A 14208-nucleotide genomic window follows, 5' to 3' on the forward strand; every position below is an offset into this window, starting at 1 on the left:
AAATAAATATTCGATTTTTTGAATGTAATTTGTTTTTCAATTAAGTGTGATGGGTATATAAATTCCCACGTATATTTTTTATATAAGTGTAAGTTTAGGAACAATTTATTAGTACTCAAGTTGATGTGTATGAACAATGGTTATAAGTTAGCCCGATTTTTCGCGGTGTAAAACAACCTTGCTGCTCGCATGCAAATGTATGTGTGTGTGTGTAGCAACAACAGCAGCATTGGTTGGAGCCCAGTTGGGGCCAGTTGAGCGCGAACAACGAAATAGAATGTGTCGTGTTAAAAGCTGTTGTTGTCGGGTGTTTCCATTTTACGAATAAAGCGTGTGCAACTGAACGGAAAGTGATTTGTTTGTTGTAAAAGATCGTAAAATGCAATAAAATTAAAACTTAAAGGAGTAATTTTCTAATAAGAATATCAAAACAAAAGTAAATGCCGCTAAATGTTACTTGCGGGTTTTATGAGATACTATATTATATAAAGGTTATTGTTAAGTGTTGTTGTAGCTGCTGCTGTAGTCGTATTTGTTGTACGCATTGTTTTGAGTAATTGTTGTTGGGGTTCATAATAACAAATATTGCATGTAGGATGGTCACCAATTTGTGCTTGTGCGTATGCTTCAGTTTAATTTGGTTTTGCCACCCACCAAATTGTCAAATTGTATACACACATATGTACATACATATAAAGCAATTTTGACAGTTATGTTTGACAAGTGGGGGAAGCATCACAGCTCTGGTCCATACAAAATAATGTATAAACAAGTGTCGTAAAATTAAATTAAACACAATTAACTGACTATTCATACAAATCTTTTCTTTTTAACGTATCTCAGTTATTTAATAACCGTTAGCATAGCAATTGCGTGGGAGTGCTTATTTGTTGCTTTCATTAATGTCGCTCAAGGGAGCATTGAAAGTTTGGCGATTTACGAAATTACAACAAATTAAAGTCGTTGTATATTTTTATTTATAAAGAGGAAACAAATATTAAGCGTACATACATATGTAAATGCGGCGATAACAAAGTATACGCAGCTTTTTAGCACGAAAAAACACTGGAATATACGATGTATGTATGTTAATGCTTACCGATCCAAACGGGGTTAGATCGCCGAAAGGACAGCCCTTGGTCGGATAAAATCCGAGTCAATTCCGGTGCGTAGAACCGGCTGTCGTGGGAATTGTCGACCCCGTCGAAACAGCGCGTTTCCTGGGCCTACCGTTAGATGACCTCGACGACAACACAGATGACCCTTACCACCCTAACGGGGATTAGCATATCCGTTAAAACAACAACAACAACAACATGTATGTATGTTTATTTGGTATATAAAAAAATTATAATTTCATTGAAATCAGCTGTAAAGCATGTGCGCTGTGTTAATTTACTCGTTAAACCCGTCAAATGATAAATATGTTTGCACGTATTTACATTCATACTTACATACATATGTTTTTATAGCAATGTATGCAAACCGGCAGCGCGCGTTCGATCACCTTCTGTGCGCGTGTGTTATCCATGTGAAGCTGCTGCTTTGGTGCTGCCGTCACGTTAATCCAAACAATATTTTCAAAACTTTATGTTCTTGATAATGCCAACCAGCGCGACATGAAGTGAAAACTCAAAAGCACCACAACAGCAAACAAGCGCAGAGCAGTCAAAGCCGCGGAGTTACTAACCTCGGCCTAGTGCGAGCTTCGAAGTGAAACACGCTGTCAACAGCTGTGCTAATTGCAATTGTTGCTGTTCTACGGCTGATCGTAATAGATCAACAGTGATCTACAATTTGTTGCGATCTTTACCACATAATTAGGTACATACATGTGTGTATGTAATTACGTTGGTATTAGTTAATGTGTCAATGGGTCATTTGAAGCAAAGCTGCCCGGTTTGAGTTGCTTGCTCATCATTTATCGTTGGTGACAGAGAACCAGTCCTGTCGCGCGACATATCTGTATTAGATTGCGATCACAGTTAAGGGGATTAGGCGCAGCGTGTTGCGAAATGAAGATACAGCAACAATAGTGTTGACAAGTATTTCCATAAGCTAACAAGCACACATATGTATGTATGCTTGAAAGCTTAAACGCGGATTGAATAACGCATATGCATATAAACAATTAGAAATCCAAGCAATTTTGTGTAATCCGAGTGTTCGTGTGCACTCTCGCATTACAAACACCACGCTCCAATTAGCAATAACAACAAAAATCTAATAGTAATAATTAGTTAGTTCAGCCGCAAATGCCAATCAAAATAAACATATGTATACGAGTATTTGTGTGAATGGTAGTGTGAAAAGTAATTTCAAAATTTAGAGAAACCACAACAATTGCTACCAACACTACAACAACAGCAACAATAATCAAGATTGATTTGCTAGCAGTTAATGAGATAACCGCAATAGTAGTAGAAAAAACATACTACGAGTATATAAACGTGCATGCCTCCTTAAATATTGTATATGCATACCTACATACATACATATGTGAATATGTAAGTGCGTATCAATAGCAATTTGAAGATCACCTGTTAACAACGAACGCTACTTACCTGTATGCGCATGCGCGCGCGCTCTCTTCCGTTACAATCGCTTCTATACAAACGCGTCGGTCGCAAGCGAGCGCTGTGTGCTCTCTTCCGTTACGTCAGCGCTTACCTTCGTGCAGTAAATAAGCGCTCTTATTGCTGTTGCTACTGAATAGTTAAGCCTACTTATTGCACCTGAAGCTGTTAAGTGTTGTACTATTAGTTTTCGTCAAGCTAAGCTCTCGCCGCTAAGGCGTTTATGCCATTTTATTTACACATTAGCAAATAATGAATTCGGACGCACACCGATCGGCTCATACCAGCGTTGTATTGTTCTATGAAAGTGTCGTGTCGGCTCGAGTGTCGTGCTAATGCGTCCAATGAGCGGTAGCTGTAGTGTTATTATTATGTGTTATCATCGCAGACGCGCTTTACGATATTTTTTTTGGTGGCTCAAATAAAAATGTAAAAATTAAGTGAAATATTTTAGTGAAAACAAACTCGACCACTACGGTAGTATATGTATCTAATATTAGTGAATATAAATATGTACATATATACATATGTAGATGCAGGTGTATGTGAACCCACGATAATACTTTAAAAATATAAGCGCAGAGTGTCGCTTACACGCGGCAAACTCCAATTGGCTTAACCTCGTGAAAACTAAAAGCATATGTGCCGACTGAACAGGTAAGCAATTACATGCATGCATACATACATATGTTTCATCGAAAATAAAAACAAAAACAAATATGACTACAAGCAATGTTTTTGTTGTAGTTTTCGCTTCACTTTATGCGAACATACATTAATGTATGTATGTTTTTTTGTCATAATTAAACCGACACACATTTCATTAGCATACAAATGTTATATACAAGTATAGTGAAAGTATTTGCGGTTAAACGTACAAAGATTGGACTTTGTTTTACTATATCTGGGGCTTTTATTTAAATTTGCTGACATTTCGCTAGCTAATTACTTAATTGAAAGTCTTTTCATAATGAAGCCCGGTAGGTGACTTCAATTTATTTCTTATATTTATTGTGGCCACAGTTTGTTAAGCACCCTTGCCCGTTAACATCTGGATAGGACCGAGTTGGATCTCGACCCATTGGTCCAGTGCTAGAAAGCAAGAGATGTACTGAATTATTTGCCATAAGCAAAATGCGGCCCAATGATAAGGCTTAAAGTCTTGTCGGATATCTGCTGTCAAAGTTGTATGAAGGGGGTGAGATGGAAAAATCCAGGTACCTTCTTCTTCTTTGTCCAGCCTTTGCAAGATTTAGGCTGAAATACCCCGGTAATATTACTTTTGGCAAGCCACAGGACATAATCGTCTCAAAGCGCTGTGTCGATCTAAGGGTCTTATGATATACATACATACAGGACTTTTTAGGTACAACAACCGACCGCCGCTCTAAGTTGTTCACGTGAGATTCCTCTTAGGACTTGACAGATATATAATTTTAATAATAATTTCACAAAGCTCGTGTGCTATAACTTATTGCTTTCTAAATTAGAGTAGGAGTCTTCATAAGCCTACCTAACGGCAAAAGAATGCAAATGCCATTGCAAACATTGAGGTAGTTTTTGATCTATTTCAGGTGATCTTAATGACGTCGGTCTTTGCATTCCAATCAAAGTTGTGTTGTAGTGATTGTTTCAAATGCACGAAGTGCAGTAAACTAGTGAAATACTTGTAAGTAACTGTGCCGCAGCATGCGCGTCTTGGCCAACCCGACTACATAAAAACCGCTGATATGCGTTACTCGCTTTGCACACGTTTCAGAGTGTTTAAGCTGTGTCTCTCACTGTTTCATTAGTTCACATTTTTTCAAAACTTATAAATATTCTACACTCGTTGCTAGACTGTGACGCAGTCACATGTGTTATATGTCTATGTACATATGTAAGTTCAAATATTTAAGTACAAACATATGTATGTGTTGGGTACTCGCTGCCATATGCTCTTATTTTCTAACAAACAAAAACTCATATTGTTGAACAAAGCTTCATGATTCTCTTTGTAATAATAGAAGTAATTGTACTAATCTCAGTGCCGGAGACAATTAGAATTGAACTTAAATTCGGTCTCCAATATTTCATTCCCTTCCAGAAAAGAGTGCAGGTTGGAAGGAACGCAGGGAAGGGTCCAAACTTGTTAATCGTGTCCTTCCGTCTGTTTCAAGTGGAGATCACAGCAATTAAAGAAAGCCTCCTTGTGCTGACTAAGAGTGTGCTCACAACGAGGAATCTATTTATATATATACAGATAGCCAAGCGGCTTTAAAATCACTAAATGATAATGGAGTGGCTTCACAATGAGCCATCTATAGGTCCAGGTACGTCGACAGACAGCCACTCTAACTAGCTAAAGCCGCTGTGTGAAGAAACAGAGAGGCACAGTCTCGTAAATGGCAATCTTTACACAATCGGTTTTGTTACAATATACTTAGCTACAAATCGCTAAGTTTTGTAAAGAACTGCGCAGCCACCCCGAAATCGCAAGGATTATATACGCGTACCTGATTTTTACAGCTACTCTTAGCGGCAAAAACCAACCTGCAAGCTTACGTGATGATTGCAGCGTTCATAAGGCGCATCCATACTATTACCCCGTGCCACAGCTGGCTAATTTACTCATCATCATTAATTATTATTATCGCTGGCGACACTTGAGTACAACTACGAGTTATTCGTACGACTGATTATCTCGCACATTTCATTATTTTATATGAATTTTTTATAATTATTTTCGGCTTTTTGCTTGGGTGATGCACTTAATTATACAAATAGCTGGTCGTAAACTTAATTGCACATGATCCCCATATTCATTTCCTCGGAAAACTTATCATGAGTAATAATTCGGAATTTTTCGCCATAAAGCGCACACATACTTAACACACTCACTTGCGAAAAAATGATAGATTTCAACTAAAGCCTGTTCACGCTTGCGTATTTCTGCTGTGGTTGGGCGATTATCACAGACATTTTGCATCACCGAGTCACAAGACCCATGTACACTGCTGATTTATGGCAAATAAATGAAAGTTAAATAAATGCATATAATAATAAAAAGATAAATATCAGCAAATAAAAGATAAACCCACAAATAAATAATAAATAGTATTTTTACGCATTCAAAAGCCGCTCCCTTGTGGCTGAACATAACGGATTTCCCCTACTACGAGTTTATTATGTGCTTGCACGTCCTAATATACATACATATGTATATACCTAGAGAGGAAACATACACTATTGATAAGAATTTTATCTTATTGATAAAAAGGCTTCGTAAGACGTCTTCCTGTGCCTACGTGCCCATTTAAAAGTTATCGTTGCCCTTTGATTAAAAAAATATTGCTTTCGTAAGCATCATTATCTCACTTTAAAAATATGCCGTCAACTGCCAAAGCTACGAGAGCTGTTTGAAGAGTCAGTGAGTTTTTGTAGGAAAAATATTTTGAACCGACAAATGATCTGACGTAACCGCGAACCAATGTAACCAAATTTCAAAAGCTGCAGTTTAGAAAATGTTATTCTTCTTCTTTTTTATTGGCGTAGACACCGGTTACGCGATTATAGCCGAGTTAACAACAGCGCGCCAATCGTTTCTTTTTTTCGCAACGTGGTGGACCAAGCGAAGCCAGGTCCTTCTCCACAAGGTCTTTCCAACGGAGTAGAGGTTTCTTCTTCCTCTGCTTCTCACGGCGAGTCTTGCGTCGAATACTTTCAGAGCTGGAGTGTTTTCGTCCATACGTACGACATAACCTAGCCGCTCAGCCGCTGTCTCTTAATTCGCTGAACTATGTCAGCTCATCGTTCCATTGAATACGATATTCGCCGTGGCCAACGCGCAAAGCATCACGAACCTTTCTCTCGAAAACTCGTAACGTCGACTGTCATAGGAAATGATGAGTTACTTATAGAGTTTGATTTTTGTTCGTCGAGAGAGGGCTTTACTTTTCAATTGCCTGCACAGTCCAAAGTTGGCAATGAGTTATTCTGCGTTGGATTTCGAGGCTGACATTGTTGTCGGTGTTAATGCTGGTTCCAAGATAGACTAAATTATTTGCAACTTCGAAGTGATGACTGTCAATAGTGACGTGGGAGCCTAGTCGCGAGCGTGACGGCTGTTTGTTTAATGACAGGAGATATTTCGTCTTGCCCTTGTTCATTACCAGACCCATTTTCTTTGCTTCCTTATCCAGCCTGGAGAAAGCAGAACTAACGGCGGGGGTGTTGAGGTCAATGATAATCACAAATATTCGTGTTTGAGACCGACGTGAAATGATTAGAGCAGCTTCGACCAATCTGTTACTAGTATCCGATCGAGCTCAGTATTCCGCGGGCGGCTTATGTATGTCGATATGATCGCAAGTCAATGTGCCATGTTTTGTTCTTGACAGCTTGACGAGCTCTTGACGTTTATTTTTCTCCATGCATTTCGCTAGGTGGAACATTCGAACATTCTTATCAAACCAGCCGTGTGCCACTGGCGTATGTAATATCAGTGATAAATATACAATGTGACAGCTGTTGCGAAAATTGCGATGTTAATTCCGTGAACTGTCAATGCATCAATTACGCATTATTCGCACTTTTCGTTGCGTCAACTGCAAAACTTACAAAAGTAATGAAATTTTAATGCAACTGATCATCGAGGGAGCTTTATTGGTTGATCGCGAGGCAGCTTTGTTGGTGGCAGTGGGTCAGCCGCAAGGTAAACCTGTAAATCAGCTTAGCGGTTAATTCACTTTCAGCTTAACGAGTCAATAAGAAAAAAAAAAAACGCACGCACACACATAAAAAATAAAAAGAAAAGGAAATCGTTTATAATTGCTTCGCCATTTGTATTTTGCGTAGAATTTATTTGATTGGTTATTAAAAATATTTGTACGTACACAAAATGCAATCGTTTTTGCAATTAAATTGCGCGAAATGAAATGAATGTCATTAATTAACGTTCCGGTTAATAATGACACAAATTTTACATGTTTACATGCATACTTACCACATGACATCATCTCTCTCAACGATATTCTGAATATAAGAAATATTTGTAGACCAAGAGGTTATCAGAGGGCACTGCCATATCTTATACCTACCGGAGTGAGCAGCTGAGTTCTTCCAAATGCGTATTTGGCGCGTGGGTGAATTTTAACTTTATCTTTATTCTTCCTAATAATTATTCCTCTTCGGTATTACAAACGTGGGTCGCGCTGGCTCGATAACACAAAACTTCACCAGTTGCCTCTATCCTTTGTGAGGTTACGCCAGACAGATAGCTATGCATTTAGACCTAACATTGGATGCGTTTCGCCCTTGCTTGAACAGTTCTTGAAATACTGATCTATTACGTGCCTACTGATCCGATAGTATCACCTGTTGACAAGAGCTAAAAACTCTAAAGTTTTTAAAAGTATTTCTGCCAACAGTGACGTAGCTTCCAAGACGCAAGGAATTTTTGCATATGGTTTCCAATTACTTTGTCTCGCCCTCGCTCAGCACAAACCAACCTTTTTCGCTCCTTTTTCAAAGCTGTAAGCAAGCAGCTGAGTTGTGTCGTTAAGGTGCACCCACAGGGATGCGATGAGAGCCTAGTTTGAGGTCAAGAGAAAAAACCATTCCTTGAAGCTGAAGACCTAGATGATCTTAGGTAGCCGAGAGCTAGCTCCGTCTCAAACTTATATCGAAATTTATATATTTCTTTACCTCCATACTAGATCTTTCTAAGGCGATAGTGACTTGTCTTTCTTAATATAATGAATGATTTTGTATATTATGAGGTTTAATGGTATCTCAGCGCTCCGTAAGAAGCGGATAAACAAGAAATTTTCCATGTCGTAAAGTGATGAAGACAGATGCAAACAAAAATTATCCGAAGTCTTAAGCACTCGCATTTTAACCACAACAAATCTCATTGTGGCGAAATTAATAAAGATTATTCTGGAGCTAATAATACATGCCATGTTTGCGATTGCTTGACAACATAAGCCCGCAGCCTAAATTTTATCAGTTATTATCATGAGTCCACAAATTTACGGCGGCTCCATGAATGGTGCGCGGCTGTGGATGTTGATCTGCAGACGGCAGTAATGAGTCTCTATTTCCACGATTGGCTTTGGTGTTGAGGTAATTTTGATATATGACATTCAAACGCGCGGAACTACAGCACATTCACGTGCCTATAAGTTCGGAACAAAAACAGTTATCTATTATAATGCCTAACAGTATAACAAAAGCAATAAAAAGAACCGCATAACTCGCGTTGTGAATGAGTGAAAAAAGGGCGGAAACACGAAAAATACGATTTGCGTCAGCAGGATGGATTGTAAAAAATGAACGAAAAACATACAACAAAAATAATCAAGCGATAAAGATAGATTACAACACTAAAGCGTAGCAGCGAAAGCTCATAATTGCCGTTAGATAGTGATCACGATAAAGTTCACACTTTGGCTTTAGACGAAAGCTGCTGAATGCAAGTCATAGGCAAGCGCTAATGAAGAATTAGGTAAAATGTTGTTTTTAATATTTTTATGAATTTACAATCCTCAATTTGAACGGTTGTGGCGACGCAACCCAAATACGCCGCACCTATTCCCTACTTCCTAATCGCTATTGCCATTTCCATTTCTATTTGCAGGTGCTGCTGGCGTCTACGTCTAATGAAAACGCGGTGGTTGTTGCAGGGGGAGGCTTTTGTAAAGCGCTATATACCGAAACACAACAACAACGAAAAGATCGCTCAGCCGAAGTAAAAATAATGTGCTCAAAATTAAAACGCGATCGCGTCGTACAAATAGCGGTAGGGAGATTGTCGGTAAACGCGCGTGTTAAACGGCTGGAGAGGCGTTTGTGAATACAGCTCCCGTGTACGGTAAGATCAGCCACTCGCGAGGCGCGTTATTGACGCGATTAGTGCAGCGATCGACGCGATAGACTGAACTGACGCGTTCATAAACATAAGCGTGTATAAATCTGTGTGCGCTATTCCATGCGCCTGTGGTTTCATCAAGATTAACAGGTGTTGCTGTCGCATTTGAGTGTATGAGAGGCTGCCAAGTGACGCACGCCGCACCGCAAGCCACAAGTGCATAGTTCGCGTTCCAAGAAGTGTTTGTAAATCGAATTGATTTACGCGAATTACTCATTCTCAGCGTCAGCGTGCGAACGTAGTATAAGTTTCGTGTCAACGTGTATCATAGGTCTGGCGCAACGTACTACTCATAGCACTTCGTTAAGCGTCATGGCAATTTCATGCTAATTAGCAAAAAATTATCGCTTATACCGAAAAAGGCTTTTAATTAAGTGTCAGTTCAAAGTGCCCGAGGGTGAATGTGAGAAGACAACGACGTAAACTTCGAAAATTTCTCAAACCTCAGCGTATACTATCGATCACCGCGAGCGGTAAGCGTCTAATTGTCTGGTGGCTGGCGTGCGTCAGTAGCGTTTACTAGCTGCGGTCGATGGTCTTTTCTGCGTCAGTGGCTTCGCGGCTGCGAAAATGCCCATTATTACATACAACAATAACAAAAAATATATCAGCGCGCACCGAAGAACAAAAACAACGCTAACATGGCTTGGTCACAGCTAATCGCTGACATTTGCGTCATGTAGTCTTGTGTCTTGACGTCATTTGACGTTGTGCAGCCAATGCGAATTGCAATCGTGTATGTCGACTGCAAGAACCCTTGAACACTATACGTAGAGAAGAGATCAAAAGCAAAAGAAGCTGCTGAGTGCGTACGCACCCAATGAGAAATAATGAGCAAATTGCCGATAAACAAGAAAAGTAATATCAGCGATAAGCGTAAGCAAGTGGCTGACAAACTAAATGTTAAATGCCAGCCATTGTTGGCGCGAAGAATGGGCGGCCACATCAGTCGGCGGAGCACCGGAACGACTACAACTAACCCAGCTGCCACAACAACAGCTTCAAACGCTGATATTTGCAAGAAAAGCGTGCGAGTAGCTCAAAGATCCATACGTACGAGCGTTGCTGCAAAAACCAGCGTTGATTCTCAAACGACAGCCACATTTACCGGTAGCACATCCGAGCCTTCGGTCCATTGTGTGGCGACCGAAGCACTTACTTCCGTGCACATTCCACCAGCCTCGTTGCATTCCATCCCCTTGAATGAGCATTGTGAACTAATTGACGAAAAGGCAGACGATGCGTGCGGAGCAGCGATCGCGGATGATATGCTCGGCTGGACTGACATTGTTGACGGTGAGTTGTCGTCACACTCAGCGCCCATACTAAGTGCTATTCATGCCACAAGAGAGTCAATAGATGCAAATAAAACGGAGGAAACAACGGATACAAAAATAGCCACAACAAAAACGCACACGGCGGCATTGACAGTTGCGCGACTGTCGCGTTCACGTACACCAACGATAAAACCGCGTGCGACGTCCGCGGCGTTAGGGGCAAGCCAATTAACGAAGGGAAAAAAGAGTAAAGCAAGCACCACTACAATGACACATGCGGTGACGGCGGCGACTACAACAACGTCGAGTGAGCAAACGTCGGTTGTAGCAGTGACGAGGGCTCGGGAAGGGGCGCATTCGTCTGTTACACGACGAGTACAATCGGCGGCTCGTTTGACGTCGCCGTCGAGAATGGGAGGCGAACAGGTGGAAGGGGTGTTATCGGCGGTAGATGCGAAATCAAAATTCACTGAAAATAAATGTCCGTTGGCTGTGCTAACGAATGTTAGTAATCAGAGAAAACTTGAAGCGAGCACTACGATATCAGAACCAAAGCGGTGTACGCTTAACAGCAACAACATCAACCTAAGCGAATACAACGACAGAACAAGTGAAGTATACGTAGCGAGCAACAAGTGGCCAGCAGTTGTCAATTTAGTCAACTCGGAGTATGATCCTGCTTGTGAGACAAGAGCACGCGCAGATACAAGCACCAACAACAATAGCAAGGATATAACAAGGGCACTGACTTTGGCAGCGCGAAAGGCCAAACTGAAATCGGAATTTTTTAGAGATTTCGAATCGCAAGAGCAAGCAGTCAAACATTTAACACAACCATCGACACTAATTGATGATTGTGGGATATCGCGTCAATCACAGTTAGACGCAGTTAGCACACGGTATAGTACAGAACTTGATCCACACATTGGAGTACCAACGATAGCTGTGAACGCAGCGGAAACCTTTTCATCTACATCTTTAGTGGCGAGGCGCAAATTAGATTTAAAGAAAAAATTTGAAAAACAAAACGCGATAAGGACATCTTATCCTTTGGCACACACCCATCAATCCTTGATTCATAAAATCAGTGCATTTCCACGTGTGGAAGAATTAGTACAAAGATTCGAAAGTCGCTCAACGTGTTCCGCTAGGAAAATGATTGTGAATCCGAACAAAACCAGCGAGACAGCAGATAGCAATATGTTGTCCTTGAAGCCAGAGCGATTGGAGCAGCGCAACAGTCCACTCTCGGACGAGGGTTGCAACCTTGGCCAGAGTCCTTACTCATCTGACAATGAGGACAACGAATCGGCGCAGACCACATCCGCAGTTGGCCAAACAAAGCGTAAGGATAAAGTGGCACGCTCTGCCAGCAGTGATTCGGCACTAGGTTTGGACGTTGACGAGTCAATGGATACAACACCCGCACAGCCACCGGTCGGCCCACAACAGCGAAGAATGACACTCACCGTTACGGATTTGCCGCTGCGACCGGCACTTTTACCACTAGCAGAACCCACCGCACTGCCAGACACAACGATCATCGAGCTACCACCAACTATCAGCAATGCACCAGCCCCGGCTACGGTGCCCAGCAAGGTGTTGTTGGAGGAGCGCGTCGTAGAGCTACCAGAGGATCCGCGTTCTTTAGCACCGTCACAGCCATGTTCGCGACGCGAGTCAGCACAGAGTTGCGGTAGTGATACTGCACCCACTGAGTTTCCGGGCGGTAGACGATTTGTACGCACGCCTTCTGTAGTTGTGTCGGATTATTCGGATGAAATCATGTGCGGTATAACACTCGAAGAAATAGAATACTTTCGCGCACAGCGCATGCGAAGACGACATTCCTCACTGGACACTGCCAACGAAGGTGAAGGCGAATCGGATGTGAGCGCTTCCTCCTCCTGCAGCAACCTATACTACTGCGGCTCAACGATATCCGCATTAGACGGCGCAGAGTGCTACGTGAACGGTGTACGTACCGCTTTAGAACGTAAAACAAGCGACTGTTCGACATACTCAGCCAGCGCTGACGAGGAGTCATTCACCATTCCTGAAGATCCACAACAGCAAACAGGCAAAGACCTGTCCGACCTACTGGCCGCACAGCACCTGAGCACGAAGCCAGCAGCTAAGAAGGTAGGTTTGGTGGTGCCGATGGGTGCGAACTTGGGCGAAAAGGCGCCCTACTGAAGCCGCACGCCCAAACAAAATCTCAACAAACCTAAAGTATTCTAAACTATTTTTCCCAAAGAACTGTTGTAACATTATTAAGATTTAGTGAATAACTGTAAATTATATAAGCACTTGTGTAGACTCGGTATGAGCGCGATTGCGCGTATAAGCAATGGAAATTGTGCATGTATACTGTATACTGAGTGCTATTCCGTTAGTCTAAGTGACATTAGTCTAATTTCACCGTGTCATATGGCCGGTGGGACGTGAAAGGAATGCAGCTTTAATTTAATTTATCTTATCTTTGAGGTATTTTAACCCATTTTTGTTTTTATTACTATTTGCTTTTACGACACATATAAACATACATTCATACATACACATATATATGAAGTTATTTTTTAAATTATCTACTTATATTGTCTCAATGATTTAGTGCGCTGACAGCCGCGTGCGGCGCGGCGCATGAAAGTTGGTCTTATGTATGCGTGCAAGTAGACATACATACTTACTTACATACATACATGCACATAAAACTCATTTATAGAGCTAACTTTGCTAATTAGCAAATATTTACTGGGCTGTACAAATAGACGTGCGTGTGTGTGTGTGTGTATGGAACCTGTCACAGCCACAGTGCTGCTGTCATACCCAACCGTTATCATGCATTTTCTCATCATCACTCATTTTTGAAATGTTTCATTTTCTTATCGCACTGTTTCATCCTGCCATGTTGGTATTCTCCAATTATATATCTTAGTAGTTGATAATTATGAACATAAGACATTTTTGGTAAATGAAAAATTAAGCATTTTTAAGTAATTGCAAAAAACCTAATAAATAACGGTGCCAAAAACTGTTTATTAATTTCAATGAGAAAATGGAAAGTGTGAAGACGGAAGGCAACCAATGCTGCTTTTGTGCCGCTGGAGCTTGGTAGTCAGAAGGGCGGTGGAATTCTTATTGCATCGGTCGTGAGTGAGCTCGAAGCTCGCTCTATGTTGAAAGAAATTGAAAATATTACGCCAGAAGCGCTTTCTTTCACTTATTGCTTGGAGTATTCGGCACATATCTACTCTTTGATATTATATTCTTCGCGTGTCTTCTTTATCAAATACAAGTAGATTGCGTAGCTTCGTCTTGCCTATATTTTAACTAAAACTGAGCCCCTATTGAACCTAGCATCCACCCCACTTATTTTCAATTACATTGCTCATTACAACACTGGTTGTTCTTCGTTTGTCGGTCATTTGGCTGCAGTGTAAAC

At 41.1% G+C, this 14208-nt stretch overlaps 1 protein-coding gene across 2 annotated transcripts in view; it reads left to right on the plus strand.

Moving 5' to 3' along the window:
* The first annotated feature begins 253 nt into the window (after positions 1–253).
* The window catches only part of LOC109579844 (mucin-3A), a 38319-nt gene continuing 24364 nt past the window's right edge, over positions 254–14208 (plus strand). Inside the window, exons 1-3 of one of the 2 annotated variants that reach the window (XM_049456046.1) lie at positions 254–491; positions 2398–3233; positions 9196–12905. In XM_049456046.1, the coding sequence (XP_049312003.1) occupies positions 10317–12905 (2589 nt within the window). In that variant the 5' untranslated portion in view covers positions 254–491; positions 2398–3233; positions 9196–10316. Of the gene's footprint in view, positions 492–2397; positions 3234–9195; positions 13798–14208 lie in introns of those variants that run through there. The other variant, XM_029551982.2, reaches the window with a different exon arrangement.

This window comes from Bactrocera dorsalis, chromosome 4, assembly GCF_023373825.1.
Source record: "Bactrocera dorsalis isolate Fly_Bdor chromosome 4, ASM2337382v1, whole genome shotgun sequence".
Lineage (NCBI taxonomy): Eukaryota > Metazoa > Arthropoda > Insecta > Diptera > Tephritidae > Bactrocera > Bactrocera dorsalis.